This window comes from Salvelinus fontinalis, chromosome 32 (assembly GCF_029448725.1).
Source record: "Salvelinus fontinalis isolate EN_2023a chromosome 32, ASM2944872v1, whole genome shotgun sequence".
Taxonomy (NCBI): Eukaryota; Metazoa; Chordata; class Actinopteri; order Salmoniformes; family Salmonidae; genus Salvelinus; species Salvelinus fontinalis.
Genome location: NC_074696.1, coordinates 12,472,502 through 12,493,604, shown reverse-complemented (window position 1 = coordinate 12,493,604; position 21,103 = coordinate 12,472,502). Strand labels below are relative to the sequence as shown.

The window sequence follows — 21,103 nt, the reverse complement described above, 5'->3', positions numbered from 1 at the left end:
TCTCTTACCCTCCTTTCTGCTTCTCTCAGAAGTCTCTCTCTCTCCTCAAATGGGCTTTATTGGCATGGGAAACATATGTTTACATTGCCAAAGCAAGTGAAATAAATAATATCAACAAAAAGCATAACAAAATGAACATTGCACTCAAAGGTTTCAAAAGGATAAGGACATTTCAAATGTCATAATATCAACTATGTACAGGGTTTTCAACAATGTGCCAATAGCTGTAGTACGAACAGTAGGGGAAGATAAGTAAACAAATACATATTGGTTGTATTTACGATGTAGTTTGTGCTCGACTGGATGTCCTGTTGTGTTGTCTACTGGGATTGCAAACTGCGGTATTTCACCTAACAGATATGGGAGTCTATCAATATTTGATTTGTTTTTAAATTCTTTGTGGGTCAATGTGATCTGTGGGAAATATGTGTCTCTAATAATAGTCATACCTTTGGCAGCAGGAGGAAAGGAAGTGCAGCTCAGTTTCTACCGACTTCTGTGGGCACATGTTCTGCCTTGTGGGGCCTCTCTCAATAGCAAGGCTATGCTAACTGAGTCTGTACATAGTCAAGGATTTTTTATATTTAGGGTCAGTCACAGTGGTCAGGTATTCTGTTACTGTGTAGTCTCTGTTTAGGGACAGACAGCATTCCAGTTTGCTCTGGTTTTTGGTTGATTCTTTCCAATGTGTCAAATAGTTATTTTCATCTATTTTTTCTCTCTCATAATTTGGTTGGGTCTAATTTTGTTGCTGTCCTGGGGTCTGTTTGTGAACAGAGCCCCAGAATCAGGTGGCTGAGGGGACTCTTCTCTAGGTTCATCTCTCTGTAGGGGAGGGCTTTGTAGTGAAATGTGTGGGCATGACTTCCTTTTAAGTGGTTGTAGAATTTAACAGCTCTTTTTTCTGGATTTGAATAATGATTCCTGATTCTGCTTTGCATGCATTGTACATTAATGATATTTTAGCAGAATTCTGCATGCAGAGTCTCAATTGGCTGTTTGTCCCATTTTCGTGAAGTCTTGATTGGTGAGTGGACCCCAGACCTCACGACCATAGAAAGCAATGGCTTCTCTAACTGATTGTATTTTTTTGCCAGATCCTAGTTGGGATGTCAAGTTTTATGTTCCTTTTCATGGCATAGAATGCCCTTCTTTCTTGTCTCTTAGATCGTTCACAGCCTTGTGGAAGTTACCTGTGGCGTTGATGTTAAGGCCAAAGTAGGTATAATTCATTGTGTGCTCTAGGACAACGGTGTCTAGATAGAATTTGTATTCCTTGTCCTGGCAACTGGACCTTTTTTGGAACACCATTATTTTTGTCTTACTGAGATTTACAGTGAGGGCCCATGTCTGACAGAATCTGTGTAGAAGATCTAGGTGCTGCTGTAGGCCTTCCTTCACCAGATCATCTGCAAACAGTGGGCCCAAGCTGCATGTCTGTCTCACCCCATGAGCCTGTGGAAATAAATGTTTGTTTTTTGCCAATTTTAACTGCACACTAGTTTGTGTACACTGATTTTATGTCATGTTTTTCCCCCAACACCGCTTTCCATCAATTTGTAAAGCAGACCGTCATTCCAAATTGAGTCAAAAGCTTTTTTGAAATCAACAAAGCATGTTTTGGTTGGTTTGTTTGTCAATTAGGGTGTGCAAGGTGTATATGTGGTCTGTCGTACTATATTTTGGTAAGAAGCCAATTTGACATTTGCTCAGGACGATGTTTTCACAGAGGAAATGTTGGACTCTGCTGTTGATGACACTGCAGAGGATTTTTCAGAGGTCACTGTTGACGCAGATCCCACTGTAATTATCAGGGTCAAATTTCTCTCTACTTTTGTGGATTGATTGATCAGACCTTGGTTCGAAACACCGGGGAAGATGCCAGAGCTGAGGACAATGTTGAAATGTTCAAGAAAAGCCCATTTTAATTTGTGGTTTGTATATTTTATAATTTTGATTAGTAGGTCATCAACACCACAGGCCTTTTTGTGTTGAAGGATTTGTGTTTTGTCCTGTAGCTCATCCAATGGAGAACCCAGTGTGTTCTGGTAGTCTTTAATTGTTGATTCTATGTTTTGTAAATGATCATGTTTTTACATTTTATTATAGGGCCAAACAGATTGGTGAAGTGATTTTATCCATACATCTCCGTTTTGGATAGATAACTCTTCATGCTGTTTGTTTAGAATGTTCCAGAAGTGGTTAGATTCTCCGGATTCTTCAATCCCATTGAGCTGATTTCTGCCGTGCTGTTCTTTCCTCGTAGTCTCTACTGTTTTAGTGTTTCACCATAGTGAAGGCGTAGGTTATAAGTTGCTGGGTCTCTGTGTTTTTGGCTGTGTAACGCAGATGCTGTTTTTTTTTTAAATTCTTGGTAGTTACAGTCTTGTCTCATCGCTGCAACTCCCGTACGGACTCGGGAGAGGTGAAGAGCCATGCGTCCTCCGAAACACGACCCAGCCAACCCGCACTGCTTCTTGACACAATGCCCACTTAACCCGGAAGCCATCCGCACCCAATGTGGTGGAGTAAACACTGTACACCTGGTGATCGTATCGGCGTGCATTGCACACAACAGGAGTTACTAGTGTGTGATGGAACAAGGACATCCCTGCCGGCCAAACCCGGATGACACTGGGACAAATGTGCGCCGCCCCATGGGTCTCCCTGTCGCGACAGAGCCTGGACTCGAACCCAGAATCTCCAGTGGCACGGCTTACACTGCGATGCAGGGCTTTTGACCCCTGCGCCACTCAGGAGGCCCTTCTGAGGTTTTCTGCTAGAATGTTTTTACATTTCATACAATATGTCAGCTGATATGTCCAATATACGGTTCAGGCTTCATACTGCTAAGTTTACACCACTATTGCAGGGAAACATTTTGTCTAGGAAGATGCCTAGGAGGGATTTATTGTTGGCTAATTGTTTGTTGGTAGATTTCTACGCTAACCTCCGTCCATCTATAGCATTTGTTAACAACCAGCAGTTTGTTCAGCTTCGATAACTCATGGTTGAGTATTACTCTGTTCAAGTAGATTGTGATTTCGCTGTGATCTGATAGGGGTGTCAGTGGGCTGACTGTGAACGCTCTGAGAGACTCTGGGTTGGTCAGTGATGAAGTAGTCTACCACTGCCAGGGGATGAGCTGTGGGTGTACCTACTAAAGGAGTATCATCGAAGCCTACCCTTGACTATGTACAGACCCAGCGTGCGACAGAGCTGCAGGAGTTGTGATACATATTTGTTGGTTGTTTTGGCGTAGTTGTGCCTATGGGGGCATATTTTGGGAAGGAATGCTGTCACCTCCAGGTAGGTGTTTGTCCCCCTGTGTGTTGAGAATGTTGGGTTCTTGTCCAGTTCTGGCATTTAGGTCACCAAAGACTAGTACATGTCCCTGGGCCTGAAAATGATTGTTCTCCCCCTCTAGGATGGAGATGCAGTCTTCATTAAAGTATGGGGATTCTAGTGGGGATATAGGTAGAACACAGGAGGACCTTCTTCTCTGTTCAGATCATTTCCTTTTACATTTCTAGCCAAATGTAAAATATTCCTGTTTTGACTCATTTAATAGAGTGAGTTAGGTCTGCTCTATACCAAATTAGCATACCCCCTGTTTCACACATGGTCGTTTGGTGGATGGTACTACCAGCTCTCTGTAACCTAGTCGGCAATCAGTCAGTCCATTTCTTCTATATCATGTTTCTTGCAAAATGACAATGTCTGTATTTCTGATTTCTTTGTTGAAGTCTGGGTTCCTGCTCTTTAGGCCAAAGGCAGATGACCTCAGACCTTGTATATCCCAGGATGCTTTGTGGTCTATAGTGTCCAGTGTTGTTATTCGTGTGGTTTAGGCCCGGACCATTAGGTTTGAGCAGAGCATGCTGAGCATCTGAGGATGAGGGCTGTTGCTCTGCTCACGGCCTGGTCGACTGTCTCGCTCTCTCCTTCTCCATCCTCTTCTCTCAGCAGTCACCCCTCTCTCTCCTCTGGCTCTCCCTCTCCTATCCTCCCACAATCTCTGTGTGATGATTAGGTTATGCTAGGTTAGTGTTTCTCTGGAGTCTGATGTGTTTCCAAACAATGGATAATGACTGAAACAGGAGCTCTGATTTTCCATGCGGACATTTACTGAAGGTGTGTGTTACATTAGGAAACCTGACGTGTCTGTCTACACACACACACACACACACACACACACACACACACACACACACACACACACACACACACACACAAATAAACGGTGTGGGGGTTCTGAGTGGGACAGGGTAATCAGAGGCTTGCTCGTTGTAACTGAGCTTCCAGGAAATGTCAGAAGTGTGTGTGTGTGTGGATAATTATGCTGAACATAATTTATTTTGCACGTTTAAAAAAAACAATGTGTGGAGTCATGTACAGCACTGAACCACAAACCACTATTTACAGTGTGTTCCATCTCATTTACAGGTATAGAGCAAGACACTATAAACTGTGTTCCATCTCATTTACAGGTATAGAGCAGGCAACTATAAACTGTGTTCCATCTCATTTACAGGTATAGAGCAGGAAACTATAAACTGTGTTTCATCTCATTTACAGGTATAGAGCAGGAAACTATAAACAGTGTTCCATCTCACCATGTATTGTTTCTGCTGACAAGGTGGCTATAGTATCTGCAGGAGCAGTCCTTTAAGTCTGTGTGTATTTATATTGCTTTATTCTTTCTCCTGTTTTTTTATCCCTCTCCGTCTTTCTCTCTTTCCCTCCCTATGTCTCTCCCTCCCTGTCTCTCTCTTTCCCTCCCTATGTCTCTCCCTCTCTCTCCCTCTTTCTCTCTTTCCCTCTCTCTCTCTTTCCCTCCCTGTCTCTCTCTTTCCCTCCCTATGTCTCTCCCTCTCTCTCCCTCTTTCTCTCTTTCCCTCTCTCTCTCTTTCCCTCCCTGTCTCTCTCTTTCCCTCCCTATGTCTCTCCCTCTTTCTCTCTTTCCCTCCCTATGTCTCTCCCTGTCTCTTTCCCTCCCTCCCTGTCTCTCTCTCCCTCCCTGTCTCTCTCTCCCTCCCTGTCTCTCTCTCTCCCTCTTTCCCTCTCTCTCTTTCCCTCCCTATGTCTCTCCCTCTTTCCCCCTCTTTCTCTCTTTCCCTCTCTCTCTCTTTCCCTCCCTGTCTCTCTCTTTCCCTCCCTATGACTCTCCCTCTCTCTCCCTCTTTCTCTCTTTCCCTCTCTCTCTCTTTCCCTCCCTGTCTCTCTCTTTCCCTCCCTATGTCTCTCCCTCTTTCTCTCTTTCCCTCCCTATGTCTCTCCCTGTCTCTTTCCCTCCCTCCCTGTCTCTCTCTCTCCCTCCCTGTCTCTCTCTCTCCCTCTTTCCCTCTCTCTCTTTCCCTCCCTATGTCTCTCCCTCTTTCCCTCTCTCTCCCTCTCTCCCTCTCTCCCTCTCCAGATGATTCTGTTCTCAGCTTGCTGTATCTGTGGTCTGATTGGAGGGATTCTCAACTTCCAGTTCGTTAGGGCGTTGTCACGACGACCGGACTCTCTTCGTTCCCTACACCTAGCAGCCATGACTATTGCCTGCCTGGGTTTGCAACGCTATGAAACGCTATAAAACACTTTGAAACATAGTTAAACATTATATTACATGACACTAAAATCAACTCATTCCAACTCCAGATAGTTGAGCAGGGCGACACCGACCCAGTACCTCCTCTAACCTGCATGAAAACGTCTCTGTCTGTATATGGAAGGTAACGTTCAGATTCTCGCACCATTCAATTAGTCATCTCCCTCTCCCTCCCGTAGGTATCTCTTCCTGTACTCTCTCAACCTGGTTGACCTGTCGTCTGGCCAGTTCAGAACAACAGAGGATGTTTCTGGAGAGAGAACACTCACTGCATCACTCACACGAGATGGCTGAGAAGGATTCATACACACACGGATCTTTTGTAAGAAACAAAACACACACTCACAAGCTTGGACCGCAATCACACATTACTCTTAATTGCTCCTCAGTGACAATCCACAGCCGAGTGATACTAACGTGTGTGTGTGCATGTGTTTGTGTGTTTCCAACAGGAGATCCTTGACTCCAGCAATGGGATTCCCCAGATCTCCTACAATGCTAACACCACATCTCCTTGACAATGAACACACCTTGTTGCCCTGACAACTGGCACATCTTGTAACCCTGACAATGGAACCACCTTGTTGCCCTGACAATGGACACAACTTTCTGCCCTGATGATGTACACACCTTGTTGCCCTGACAACGGAGTGATATCCACTAACAGAGCTGAGCAGCAATATTGCACAGCTGTGTGTAGAGAACTTCAGCACAGATGGAAGAAGTTTCCCAAAATAAAACAACAATGAACGCTTTTCTTGGACAAGTTGTTACGAGTTCAGATAGTCCTAACACACAGAGCCCCATGACATATGCCCTCACAGACAGGAGGGACAGACAGCCAATCAGACGCTTCAAACGAATGATCACAAAACACGCATGCAATTTATTTTAAATCTCTCTCCCATTCCTCTCTCTCTCTCTCTCTCTCTCCCATTCCTCTCTCTCTCTCTCTCTCTCCCATTCCTCTCTCTCTCTCTCTCCCATCCCTCTCTCTCTCTCTCTCATTCCCCTCTCTCTCTCTCTCATTCCCCTCTCTCTCTCTCTCTCTCCCATTCCTCTCTCTCTCTCTCCCATTCTTCTCTCTCACTGGTTCTGGCTATATGAATGTAGGTGTATGAAGGAACAGTGCTTTAGCGATCTCATGGAGAGCAGAATATGGAATTCTTTAAAGTATCAGACATACAACCAAGGATGCACACTGTAAAGCTGTTGTGGGTAACCGTCCTCCTGTAGAGATGTTGTGGGTAACCCTCATCCTGTAGAGGTGTTGTGGGTAACCCTCATCCTGTAGAGATGTTGTGGGTAACCCTCCTCCTGTAGAGGTGTTGTGGGTAACCCTCCTCCTGTAGTGCTGTTGTGGGTAACCCTCATCCTGTAGAGGTGTTGTGGGTAACCGTCCTCCTGTTGTGGGTAACCCTCATCCTGGAGAGGTGTTGTGGGTAACCCTCCTGTAGAGGTGTTGTGGGTAACCCTCCTGTAGAGGTGTTGTGGGTAACCCTCATCCTGTAGAGGTGTTGTGGGTAACCGTCCTCCTGTAGAGGTGTTGTGGGTAACCGTCCTCCTGTAGAGGTGTTGTGGGTAACCCTCATCCTGGAGAGGTGTTGTGGGTAACCGTCCTCCTGTAGAGGTGTTGTGGGTAACCCTCCTCCTGTAGAGGTGTTGTGGGTAACCGTCCTCCTGTATAGATGTTGTGGGTAACCCTCATCCTGTATGGGTGTTATGGGTAACCCTCCTCCTGGAGAGGTGTTGTGGGTAACCATCCTCCTGTAGAGATGTTGTGGGTAACCGTCCTCCTGTAGGGGTGTTATGGGTAACCCTCCTCCTGTAGAGGTGTTGTGGGTAACCCTCCTCCTGTAGAGGTGTTGTGGGTAACCCTCCTCCTGTAGAGGTATTATGGGTAACCCTCCTCCTGTAGAGGTGTTGTGGGTAACCCTCCTCCTGTAGAGGTGTTGTGGGTAACCGTCCTCCTGTAAAGCTGTTGTGGGTAACCCTCATCCTGTATGGGTGTTATGGGTAACCCTCCTCCTGGAGAGGTGTTGTGGGTAACCATCCTCCTGTAGAGATGTTGTGGGTAACCGTCCTCCTGTAGGGGTGTTATGGGTAACCCTCCTCCTGTAGAGGTGTTGTGGGTAACCCTCCTCCTGTAGAGGTGTTGTGGGTAACCCTCCTCCTGTAGAGGTATTATGGGTAACCCTCCTCCTGTAGAGGTGTTGTGGGTAACCCTCCTCCTGTAGAGGTGTTGTGGGTAACCGTCCTCCTGTAAAGCTGTTGTGGGTAACCCTCATCCTGTAGAGGTATTGTGGGTAACCCTCCTCCTGTAAAGCTGTTGTGGGTAACCCTCATCCTGTAGAGGTATTGTGGGTAACCCTCCTCCTGTAAAGCTGTTGTGGATAACCCTCATCCTGTATTGCTGTTGTGGGTGTAGAGGTGTGTGGGTAACACTGCTCTAACCAGATCCTGAAGCAGAAGCCTACACACCCAGTAACTCTCCAGGAGGCAGGTTAGCTTCCACCCCTGCTGTATATTCCTGCTTGTACTGTATATCAGGAAAACAATCATTATGGAGATACAATATTTTTCTATAGGCTTCTTATAAAACAAAAATAAAACTATGGAAATGCTAGATGGTGGTGTAGATTTCATAGACATTTCCTGGAACAGCTGAGAGAAACTACTGGCTGTCGCACACACACTGATCTCAGGCATCCATCTTGATATTTTATGAGAGAAGACATGCTCTCTGCTGGGGGAGCACAAGAGATTGATCTCATACGCCAGCGTGTGTGTGTGCCTGTCAATTGAGCTTTTAATCAAAGGGCTTCTCAATTGGTCCCCTGAAATCTGACTTAGTTAACCCTATTCACACACACGTCTGTCACTATCTTTTACTATAGACAAGGTCAACACAGTTAGTAACCAGAGTACTTAGTTAACCTTATTGATCTGTCACTATTCCTTACTATAGACAGGAGAAACACAGCAACTAGAGTCTGTCACAGTAACTAACCAAGGTAAGACTGTGTGTGTTTGTTGACAGGGACAGCGCCAACAGATTTCAGACAGGGGCTCTTCGCTGACTAAGGAGAGCTGCGTTACTATTTGTTACTGTGACAACAACATACACACCCAGGAGAACACCACCACCTGCTCTAGTGTGTGTGTGTGTGTGTGTGTGTGTGTGTGTGGTTCTGAACACAGGCGCCCAGAGCTGAGTCAGACCGGGCGACAATACCTACTGCTGCCACAATACCTCCTTTCCAAAACACTTGAGCGCGCGGTCTCTGACCCGCTGTATGATAGTTTAGCTTGAGTTAAGTTGGGTCTCTGTCTCCCTGTCCCTCTTGTCTCCCTCTTCTCTCCCTGTCCCTCTTGTCTCCCTCTTCTCTCCCTGTCCCTCTTGTCTCCCTCTTCTCTCCCTGTCCCTCTTGTCTCCCTCTTCTCTCCCTGTCCCTCTTGTCTCCCTCTTCTCTCCCTGTCCCTCTTGTCTCCCTCTTCTCTCCCTGTCCCACTTGTCTCCCTCTCCCTCTTGTCTCCCTCTTCTCTCCCTGTCCCTCTTCTCTCCCTGTCCCTCTTGTCTCCCTCTTATCTCCCTCTTCTCTCCCTGTCCCTCTTGTCTCCCTTTCCCTCTTGTCTCCCTGTCCCTTTCCCTCTTATCTCCCTGTTGTCTCCCTCTTGTCTCCCTCATGTCTCCCTCATGTCTCCCTCTTGTTGTGGATATCAAGTGATCTGGAGCAGTGCTTGTAATAGTTTTTCAATTCTATTTTCTATTGGTTTATCATACTGATCTTGGAACTAAACTTAATAAAGGAAATGGGACCAACATCAGATTAGGAACAGACAACCAGATTAGGAATGCTAGACAGCCAGATGAGGAATGCTAGACAGCCAGATGAGGAATGCTAGACAGCCAGATGAGGAATGCTAGACAGCCAGATGAGGAATGCTAGACAGCCAGATGAGGAATGCTAGACAGCCAGATGAGGAATGCTAGACAGCCAGATGAGGAATGCTAGACAGCCAGATGAGGAATGCTAGACAGCCAGATGAGGAATGCTAGACAGCCAGATTAGGAATGCTAGACAGACAGATTAGGAACAGACAGACAGATTAGGAATGCTAGACAGCCAGATTAGGAATGCTAGACAGCCATTTTTAAGTCTTGTACCAAACATTAGGAACACATTCCTAATATTTAGCTGAACCCCCCTCCCCTTTTTACCCTCAGAACAGCCTCAATTCATCGAGGCATGGACTCTACAAGGTGTTGAAAGCGTTCCACAGGGATGCTGGCCCATGTTGACTGCAATGCTTCCCACAGTTATGTCAAGTTGGCTGGATGTCCTTCGGGTCATGGAACTCTTGATACACACAGGAAACTGTGAAAAACCCAGCAGTGTTGTAAGTCTTGACACAAACCAGTGCTCCTGGCACCTTCTACCAGACCCAGTTCAAAGGCACCTACTACCAGACCCAGTTCAAAGGCACCTACTACCAGACCCCGTTCAAAGGCACCTACTACCAGACCCAGTTCAAAGGCACCTACTACCAGACCCAGTTCAAAGGCACCTACTACCAGACCCCGTTCAAAGGCACCTACTACCAGACCCCGTTCAAAGCCACCTACTACCAGACCCAGTTCAAAGGCACCTACTACCAGACCCAGTTCAAAGGCACCTACTACCAGACCCCGTTCAAAGGCACCTTCTACCAGACCCAGTTCAAAGGCACTTAAATATTTTGTCTTGCCCATTCACCCTCTGAATGGCAAACATACACAACCCATATCTCAATTGTCTCAAGGCTTAAACATGCTTATTTAACCTGTCTCCTCTCCTTCATCTACACTGATTGAAGTGGATTTACCAGGTGACTTCAATAAGGGAACATAGCTTTCACCTGGATTCATCTGGTCAGTCTGACATGGAAACAGCAGATGTTCTTAATGTTTTGTACAGTGCCTTCGGAAAGTATTCAGACCCCTTGACCTTTTCCACATTACAGCCTTATTCTAAAATTGATTTTAAAAAATTAAAAAACTCAATCTACACACAATACTCCATTTTACATAAGTATTCAGACCCTTTTGATATGAGACTCAAAATTGAGCTCAGGTGCATCCTGTTTGCATTGATCATGCTTGAGATGTTTGTACAACTTGATTGGAGTCCACCTGTGGTAAATTCAATTGATTGGATATCGGAAAGGCACACACCTGTCTATATAAAGTCCCACAGTTGACAGTGCATGTCAGAGCGTAGGTATAACTTTAGTGGGAGGAGTAGGTATAGACTTTAGTGGGAGGAGTAGGTATAGACTTTAGTGGGAGGAGTAGGTATAGACTTTAGTGGGGAGGAGTAGGTATAGACTTTAGTGGGAGGAGTAGGTATAGACTTTAGTGGGGAGGAGTAGGTATAGACTTTAGTGGGGAGGAGTAGGTATAGACTTTAGTGGGAGGAGTAGGTATAACTTTAGTGGGAGGAGTAGGTATAACTTTAGTGGGAGGAGTAGGTATAGACTTTAGTGGAGAGGAGTAGGTATAGACTTTAGTGGGGAGGAGTAGGTATAACTTTAGTGGGGAGGAGTGGGTATAGACTTTAGTGGGGAGGAGTAGGTATAGACTTTAGTGGGGAGGAGTAGGTATAGACTTTAGTGGGGAGGAGTAGGTATAGACTTTAGTGGGAGGAGTAGGTATAGACTTTAGTGGGGAGGAGTAGGTATAGACTTTAGTGGGGAGGAGTAGGTATAACTTTATAGATTATGTACCTCACTCATCTCAAAATATATTTTCATGTATAGATAGAATGAAGTCTCTTCTCTGAGTTGGGGTTAGACAGGATATTGTATGTGTGTTCATCTGCCTCGATGCATGATGGGTGCAATCCTTTTTACATTTGGCCTCCCGAGTGGAGCAGCAGTCTAAGGCACTGCATCTCAGTGCAAGAGGTGTCACTGCAGTCCCTGGTTCGATTCCAGGCTGGATCACAACCGTCTGTGATTGGGAGTCCCATTAGGTGGTGCACAATTGGCCCAGCGTCGTCCGGGTTTGGCCGTCATTGTAAATAAGAATTGGTTCTTAACTTGCCTGGTTAATTCAAATGTTAGTTCGTCCAGTGCTACAGGTGGGCAGAGATTTCACTTTAGGACCAATGGAATGGTCTAAAATGTGCAAACTCCACCCACCCAGTGTACCAGACATTACATTTTGATCATTTAGCAGATGCTCTTATCGAGAGCAACTTAGGTTGTAAAGTCAACCACCAACCTGGACTCAGGGGTAGACGTAACATAGTGAAGGTAAATCCGGGACATTCCAATTAGTATGATATGTTATGTATTAATTTGTGGATGTCCACCATCCATGTCGTACAATATGTTAGGAATTGCAATTCATACTTACGCTTTTGCTAAACGTATTATAGGTTATGATTTCAGATTTGTTGTGGCTAACGCTAACATTAGCTAGGTGGCTAACACAAATTAGCTAAGTGGCTAATGTTAGCTAGGCTGGGGGTTAAGGTTAAAGTAGTTGCAAATGAGCTAAAATGCTAGTTGTCTGATGAGATTTCTTAAGCACAACCTCTGGGTTGCTAGACGTAAACGTTATACGCCTACCCATCCACCATGACCAACCACCCTACTTTCGTTTTTACCTTAAGTAACCATACCAAATGTAACAAATAGTAATTTGAGAGTTCCAAATTGATGTGTACTTTGTTACGTCTAGTCTATGAAACCAGGCTGCAACCACATTACAGTCATCGCAAGTAAAACTTTCCTCAATAAAGCACCTATCTGAAAATTCAAGTGGGAGTGTTCGTGTAACTGCACGTACAACAGTTAGGTGTTCGTTTTGATTCACCCAATGATATGGAATAACCCTTCATTGTAGATCCTAGTCGAAAACCCGGATCATTACATAGACACATTAACACTAGGTCTAATGATCCATTTCCCGCCTGTGTGTGCAGCTCTGCTCTCCATCCTTCAGATGAAATGAGGGGGTTGTAGCTCAACATATTAGCCGACTCCACACTCCTCCCTAGTATGAACCCGTCTGATCTGACTGCATAATGATAACTACCCTAGTAGAAAAGGTGATGACAAACTGTACAATTATGTAACACCCACTCAGGTGACTTGGGGAGATGGACATACCTCAAATTAGTCATTTCGGCAGTTGTTCTTGGTAAGTCCTTCTCATGGACCTGCATCATCACCCACATCTACAACTAACCCTCCTCTACCACACTAACTTCTAAAAAGGCACACAACACAGTCACTCCCAAATATATCATTATTTAATTCATAAAAACACTTCTCTTCTTTTCTGAAGTCTTCAATGTGTCACCTATACAAATGTAGAAGGACTTAGACACTGGCAACATCTCTTCCCTTCTCTCTGGGGCCTCGAGAACAAAACACCATCTCTGTTCCAAATGAAACCCCAATTCCCTACATAGGGCACTACTTTTGGCAAAGAACCTACGTGACCCTGGCCCAAACTAGTGCACAATGTAGGGAATAGGGTGCCATTTCAGATTTGAAGACACTGGTAAAGCCGTGATGGATAGCCCTACAGCATGTTGCGTTCTGCTAACAAACACTGGAGTTCTTTACCATGAGCCATGATGGCTTCTAGAAATGACTTGGCTCCCTCTGCAGGTTTGTAAAGGGAACTACACAAAGAGCTGCATCAAGAGACACACAGACCACCCCAACAGTATGGGAGACCATATAGGGCTGAAGCTGTAACCAAACTAATTCATCAGGTCTACTTAAGACATTCCATTAGTCATCATCTTTTAATGTTCATTCAGTTTCACTCAATTTTAGTCACAGTGACACAGTCACATCATTTATTTTTCTTCTTCTTCTTAGTTTTGGGCGTTTCAGGATCTCCATGGAGACAGGACGTGATATCGTCACCCTGTTTCCTCTTCCTGTTTGGCTTGTCACTAAGGTAACCGCTGGAGTCGCTCCCCTGCACCTCCACAGGACCACTCCCACCCACATCTCTCTCCTCATCCTCTTGGTTCTGCCGTTTCTCCTTCCTCTTCTTCTTCTCCTCAGTGTGGCCGTTAGTGCTGCTGTCCTCCGCGTCTCCGGGGGATGGTACTGAAGCCACCTCTCTGTGTTTCTCCTTTTTCTTCTTCTTGGGTTTGACGGTGGCGCCAGGCGAGTCCTGGTTGGGTTCTAGAGCAGGTTCTGTGTCTAGTTCCTCCAGCTGTTCTGCGGGGTCAGTAGGATAAGAACTCTCTCCAGCTGCCAACAGCTCCTGAACCCTGAGAGAACACACAACGGTTTAGTCTCAGATAATACAGCTCTAACACATCCCCATACAGCTTGCCCCCTGCCGCGCGAGGCCCATACAGCTTGCCCCCTGCCGCGCGAGGCCCATACAGCTTGCCCCCTGCCGCGCGAGGCCCATACAGCTTGCCCCCTGCCGCGCGAGGCCCAGAATCACTGACCTTGATCAGTCGATCCAGCAACTGGGATACAAAGTGATTTGTAGATCAGTGATTCTGCACAGTCCGACTACAATGTAATCCATCTCAGACACACTGTAACCTACCGTGTCCTGCCAAGTCTTCCTCTGATCAGCAGCACTCCGACTGTGTCTGCATCTAGCTGACAGACCTCAAACTCCAGCTCCGCCCCTATCCTGGGTCCTGCCTCCCTCCAGGTCTCCATGGTGACGTGGGCTGGCCTTGGAACGCTGGCGTTGAAACAGCCATGGACCAGACAGCCCACGTGACTCACACCAAGCTTATTAACTGTGCCCTGGAGGGGGGGAGATAGAGTTAGCTTCAACTAGACATTTCAAAGCACCTTGACTCTTTCCATATCGAATAGATTACCATCGTAACTAGCTACAACACATCAACACTGTGCAATTGTCTGTAAGAATCACATCTGTATGGGTCAGTCACAAACAGTTAACATAGCTTGCCTCTCACCAGTAATTTCTGTCCTCTCTGGGGTTGGAAGATGACAAAGTTGGCTTGTATGTCGAGGTGAATGTATCCGTTGTCGTCGTAGATGTCTCCATGCTGCCCCAGCAAACTGACCTCATCATAGGCCAGAGGCACACCTTTCAGACTGCACAGGGAACACAGGTAGACAGGGTCATATTCATTAGTGCACACCATAGCAAAACGTTTTGCAACAGGAAACTTAGAAAAACAAACAAGGCAGGTTCCTCCCGTTCCGGCCAGTTTGCTTCCGTTTGGCTCCTAGAGAATACGACCCGGGTGTGATATCGTCAGCAGAGAACACGCCAGATACACAGATGATTATGTGCAGGCTAGAAGATCAATGTAACATATTTCATGCGTTTCCTGGGATGTTTAATACAAGTTCAGAGCATTGTAAAGATCTGATATTCTGCACAAGCCTGCACGCTATAGAGGGCTGGCAGTTGACATAACGACACCTCCTGGCGGCCATGTTGGAAGACCACCACATTAATTATTCTGACAACAGCTGAGGGGCTACCCCAAACTGCATGATAACAGTGCCTAAAACTAGTTGATTCAGTATTTGGCTGCTTTAACAAGGCAGAAAAGAAAACAGGGCTTATTTTTACAGATTTCCACAATCATAAAACACCATCGGTGACACCAAGACTCAAGAACTGTCAGAAAAGCGAAGAAAACTTTTTACCCGTCAAGACCTGAACCCAGACAGCTGTCAGTAACGGGTCTGCTACGATCATTTAATCACTGGTAAATCACGTCTGATCGATTTCGAGTTTAGCTGTTGTGCTAACCAGCTGTTAACAACAACACTAAATTAGCTAGCTAGATAGCTTGTAGTCCAGCAAATAGCATGTGTCGTGTGAGTTTAACGTTTTTTTTTGGGGGGGGGGGGGCTATTTTTCACCATAACAAAAGATTGCATGCCTCTATCATCATAAGACTACTATTTCTAATGTGATGAGTAGATTGGATAGTAATAATTTAGGCTATGAATAAGCGTGTAGTGGCATAGGTTTATAGGCTATAGAGACGTTTCCTTTACACGGGAAAAATGTGGCCTTTTTGATAAAAACACTTCCTGCAATTCTACTTTTTATATAAACTGGAGGAATTAGCAGAATCTTTTTAATATGATGGTCGTCTAGGCCTACTCCACTGACAACAGATCAGTAAAAAAAATACCTGGTCTTGAATGCAACCCTGTAATCTAGGCCTTTGAAAAAGGGATCCTGGCTAAAAGGGATCTAGCTTGTATCAAATTGTCAAAAGTATTTTTTGTTTTAGCTAACGCTATCCCTTTTCCTAACCGTAACCTAATTCTCCTAGTCTGCTACGAAATGTAAAACATGACCTTAGTGTGACAACAGCTGTATCCCTTATAGCCATGACTATGAAAAGGGGGAGACTGTACAATATGACATCTATATAGCCTGGAGGACCTTATTGCCCCCCACCCCCCCCCCCAAAAAAACACTCCAGTGATAAAACTCATATGATAATGTGTTGAGAACTTTATCCATAAGAGGGAAAATGTAAGGACATTACAGAATAGGACAAAGGCCTCAATGAGATAGGACAACCTGCTCTGTTGACTAGTGGTTGTTCCAGCCAAACAATACATTTCATCTTTATATGACACTAAAACAGCTGACTGAATCAAACAATTAAAGAGCCCTGATGGTACAGGTGACCTAAAGAAGCGATGTCTTACTTGAATACGGTATCCCACTGCCTCCGTTTTCTGGGTAAATAATGGGGCAATCTTCCCGAAGTTTCAAATTTGATTTTCTAACATCAGGGGTGCTTTTCATTTGTTTATGTACTACTGTAGGTTCACAAGCTGACCTCTATCAAGACACACATGTTGACTGGATTCCCACTGTGGAGATGAGCAATACTGCAGCAGCATCAGATTCCCACTGTGAAGATGAACAATACTGCAGCAGCATCAGATTCCCACTGTGAAGATGAGCAATACTGCAGCAGCATCAGATTCCCACTGTGAAGATGAACAATACTGCAGCAGCATCAGATTCCCACTGTGAAGATGAACAATACTGCAGCAGCATCAGATTCTCACTGTGAAGATGAACAATACTGCAGCAGCATCAGATTCCCACTGTGAAGATGAACAATACTGCAGCAGCATCAGATTCCCACTGTGAAGATGAGCAATACTGCAGCAGCATCAGATTCCCACTGTGAAGATGAACAATACTGCAGCAGCATCAGAATCTTCTACTACTTTGTCCTACAAAATCTAGTATAATGATTAGCCTCTTACAAATGATCGAGTGTAATTGTTTTTAAACTGAGAACCAAACCATATGTAAAACAGTGTGTGAGTTAAGCTATTCTCTGCTTCAGATGCACAATGTCAATTGCAAATTTTCCATAAGGCTAATGCCATCATACTGTATGCTAGTGGTTCCCAACTCCGGTCCTCCAGTACCCCCCCCCCCCCCCCCCCAGCAGTAGTTGTATTGTAGCCCCGAACAAACACGCCAGACTCAACTTGTCAACTAATCATCAGGCCCTCAATGAGTCGAATCAGGTGTGTTTGTCCGGGCCTACAACAAAAATGTGTGCTGTTGGGGGTCCTGGAGGACGAGTTGGGAACCACTGCTGTAGGCCAATGGCTGCACGGGCGTCGCATGCCATTATCAACTGCAAAATGACTTCACGTTGCTGATATCCATTTTATTTTTTTAAATTGACTATCAAATAAAACTAATTGATCAAACTAATTGGAGCTTATGACTGAACAAAAAAGGTAATTTCCATTTGCGAATACAACACAGACAACTTAGCGATTCCCTTCCTCTATTGCAGGATTGTGATCTGTGATTAATCAACATCAACACTAGTTCAACATCAAAAATAGTTAAGTTAACAATTAAAACAAGTTTAAACACTTAACTTCAAATAATCAACACTTACATATAATTTCAAAGTGTACTATTAAGCTAAATCATATGTAAAAGTTTGACATTTTAGTAACAATTAGGCTATTATTACTTTCAGGTGAACAAATAAAGTAAATAACAGGACTGGAGTAGCCTAGTGGTTAGAGCTTTGGGCCAGTAACTGAAAGGTTGCTGGTTTGAATCCCAGAGCCGAGAAGGCTCTGTCGATGTGCCCTTGAGCAAAGTACTTAACCCTAATTACTCCTGTGAGTCGCTCTGGATAAGAGCGTCTGCTAAACGACTCAAACGTAGGTGGCCAACCTCGCTCCACTGGTCCCCGATCTACTGGGTGAGCAGACTTCTGTTCCAGCCCAGCAACAGCAAACTTGATTATTAACTTATTAGGTTTGATACATTTGAATCAGGTGTGTTAGTGCAGGGCTGGAACAGAAGGCTGCACACCCAGGCAGGGTTGGGTCTGTCCCAGTCGCAATAGGTTTATACATTGTGTGAATTTTTAAACTGTATTTTTGTTCATAAAATTTGCAATCATAGGTACACATATAATCCAGGGTTTGACAGCTCCGCCCTATGGGACTCCCGATCACGGCTGGTTGTGATACAGCCCGAGATCGAACCAGGGTCTGTAGTGACGCCTCTTGCGCTGCAGTGCCTTAGACCGCTCGGAGTCCAAAATGTATCGGAACCCACCCAATGTTAGTAGTGTTTTACATCAAATCAAATGTTATTGGTCACATACACATGGTTAGCAGATGTTAATGCGAGTGTAGCGAAATGCTTGTGCTTCTAGTTCTAACCATGCAGTAATATCTAACCTAACAATTTCACAACAACTACCTTATACACACAAGTGTAAAGGAATGAATAAGAATATGTACATATGAATGAGCGATGGCCGAACGGCATAGGCAGGATGCAGTACAGTATGTACATATGAGATGAGTAATGTAGGGTATGTAAACATTATATAAAGTGGCATTGTTTAAAGTGGCTAGTGATACATTTAATACATCAATTTTTTCATTATTAAAGTGGCTGGAGTTGAGTCAGTATGTTGGCAGCAGCCACTAAATGTTAATGATGGCTGTTTAACAGTCTGATGGCCTTGAGATAGAAGCTGTTTTTTAGTCTCTCGGTCCCTGCTTTGATGCACCTGTACTGACCTCACCTTATGGATGATAGCGGGGTGAACAGGCAGTGGCTCGGGTGGTTGTTGTCCTTGATTATCTTTTTGGCCTTCCTGTGACATCGGGTGGTGTAGGTGTCATGGAGAGCAGGTAGTTTGCCCCCGGTGATGCGTTGTGCAGACCTCACTACCTTCTGGAGAGCCTTACGGTTGTGGGCGGAGCAGTTGCCGTACCAGGCGGTGATACAGCCCGACAGGATGCTCTCGATTGTGCATCTGTAAAAGTTTGTGACTGTTTTTGGTGACAAGCCGAATTTCTTCAGCCTCCTGAGGTTGAAGAGGCGCTGCTGCGCCTTCTTCACAACGCTGTCTGTGTGGGTGGACCAATTCAGTTTGTCCGTGATGTGTACGCCGAGGAACTTAAAACTTTCCACCTTCTCCACTACTGTCCCGTCGATGTGGATAGGGGGGTGCTCCCTCTGCTGTTTCCTGAAGTCCACGATCATCTCCTTTGTTTTGTTGACGTTGAGTGTGTGGTTATTTTCCTGACACCACACTCCGAGGGCCCTCACCTCCTCCCTGTAGGCCGTCTCATCGTTGTTGGTAATCAAGCCTACCACTGTAGTGTCGTCTGCAAACTTGATGATTGAGTTGGAGGCGTGCATGGTCATGCAGTCATGGGTGAACAGGGAGTACAGGAGAGGGCTCAGAACGCACCCTTGTGGGGCCCCAGTGTTGAGGATCAGCGGGGTGGAGATGTTGTTACCTACCCTCACTACCTGGGGGCGGCCCGTCAGGAAGTCCAGGACCCAGTTGCACAGGGTGGGGTCGAGGCCCTGGGTCTAGAGCTTAATGACGAGTTTGGAGGGTACTATGGTGCTGAGCTGTAGTCGATGAACAGCATTCTTACATAGGTATTTCTCTTGTCCAGATGGGTTAGGGCAGTGTGCAGTGTGATTGCGTCGTCTGTGGACCTATTGGGTCGGTAAGCAAATTGGAGTGGGTCTAGGCCGGGTGTCAGGTAGGGTGGAGAGGAAATGGTCCTTGACTAGTCTCTCAAAGGACTTCATGATGACGGAAGTGAGTGCTACGGGGCGATAGTCCTTTAGCTCAGTTACCTTAGCTTTCTTGAGAACAGGAACAATGGTGGCCCTCTTGAAGCATGTGGGAACAGCAGACTGGGATAAGGATCGATTGAATATGTCCGTAAACACACCAGCCAGCTGGTCTGCGCATGCTCCGAGGACGTGGCTGGGGTCTGGGCTGGCAGCCTTGCGAGGGTTAACACGTTTAAATGTTTTGCTCACGTTGGCTGCAGTGAAGGAGAGCCCGCAGGTTTTGGTAGCGGGCCATGACCATCAACGTCTTTTGTAACACTGTTCTCGATATCAGGCATGCAACAGCAAATATATTCTAAATTGTAACTATTTCGGGATGATATGGATTTCAACTGCAAAGTAGGAAGCATGCTAGGTAGCTCTGGTCCAGGGCGTTCAGCTACGCTCTCACTAACGAGTTGTTTAGTGACTAGCTTCAATATAACTAACTACTTTCTTAACCCAACAAAGTGAAGAGAGTTAGAGTAGCCAAAATGTTTCTGTATGCGGTCATTTATCCAAAGTACGAAATAAAGCACTTTTGAGCAATACATTTTTTTACCGCCAGACTACCTCTGGTGCGCATGCGTCGGATCGACACTAGTACGAGCTACATGCGTATTACAACATGTATAAACTAGCAGCACATCGCAGATGACTAGCAACTTCGTGAGTTAACTAACTAGCATATTCAACCCATAGCTTACCTTTCTGAGTATCTTAGCAGTTCGGTGTTCAGTTCCTCTTGGATCCCTGTCCGTTTCTTCTTCAGGTACATGGGCGACAGGGCAATATGTCTTCTGTGCGTGTCCATGACTAGACACGAGTACGGCGTTGACACCAACTTGCATGCGTCAGCGAACGACGGGATCAGACTTGGGAACGCGCCTGGGTCTCCACCGCCGCCTGCCGCAGAATGTTCGTTTGCTGTCGGATTGGTTAAAATTGAAACTTCGGTGGACATTTTTGCGTGTTTTGGGTCGTCTTCTGTCTGCTCCAAGTTCACCATGCTGCTGGAGACACCAGGAAGGAAGTCGACGAGGGAAGACTTCCGTAGTGAAGAGGGATCGCGAGTTTAGACAGCCGGTGTTTTTGTTATGTCGTCTCCTAGCGGAGAGGAGTAGTCAAAAACCTAACCTGCACACATTCCACTCCACCTTCACTGACCCCCTTCGCTATGTAGGAGTTTGGGTTAGACAGATACAGCGCTTCATTGATTGTGTGCCATGATTGAAATAGATTCAAGAAACTCAATCATAATAGTGTGTCATGATGCTGTTTTTCCACTATAATCAATTATACAGGAAGTTAGAGGAGTAGTGGTGAAGTTAGAGGAGTAGTGGTGAAGTTAAAGGAGTAGTGGTGAAGTTAAAGGAGTA

The 21,103-nt window shown here is 45.5% G+C and overlaps 2 protein-coding genes across 2 annotated transcripts in view; one reads left to right on the top strand and one right to left on the bottom strand.

The window, feature by feature from the left end:
- LOC129830754 (transmembrane protein 196) overlaps nucleotides 1-6,545 on the top strand; it is a 7,467-nt gene extending 922 nt beyond the window's left edge. The window contains exons 3-5 of the mRNA XM_055893445.1: nucleotides 5,417-5,552; nucleotides 5,773-5,915; nucleotides 6,046-6,545. Coding sequence (XP_055749420.1) covers nucleotides 5,417-5,552; nucleotides 5,773-5,915; nucleotides 6,046-6,111 — 345 coding nt within the window. The 3' untranslated portion in view covers nucleotides 6,112-6,545. The remainder of the gene's footprint in view (nucleotides 1-5,416; nucleotides 5,553-5,772; nucleotides 5,916-6,045) is intronic.
- Nucleotides 6,546-12,876: 6,331 nt separating this feature from the next.
- Nucleotides 12,877-20,788, bottom strand: polr1f (RNA polymerase I subunit F). Its single transcript, XM_055893438.1, has 4 exons — nucleotides 20,432-20,788; nucleotides 14,554-14,695; nucleotides 14,169-14,377; nucleotides 12,877-13,878 (listed from the first exon to the last, which is right to left on the bottom strand). Exons 1-4 carry the CDS (start codon nucleotides 20,731-20,733, stop codon nucleotides 13,449-13,451), a joined length of 1,083 nt encoding a protein of 360 aa, XP_055749413.1. The 5' UTR covers nucleotides 20,734-20,788; the 3' UTR covers nucleotides 12,877-13,448.
- Between the last annotated feature and the right edge of the window lie 315 nt (nucleotides 20,789-21,103).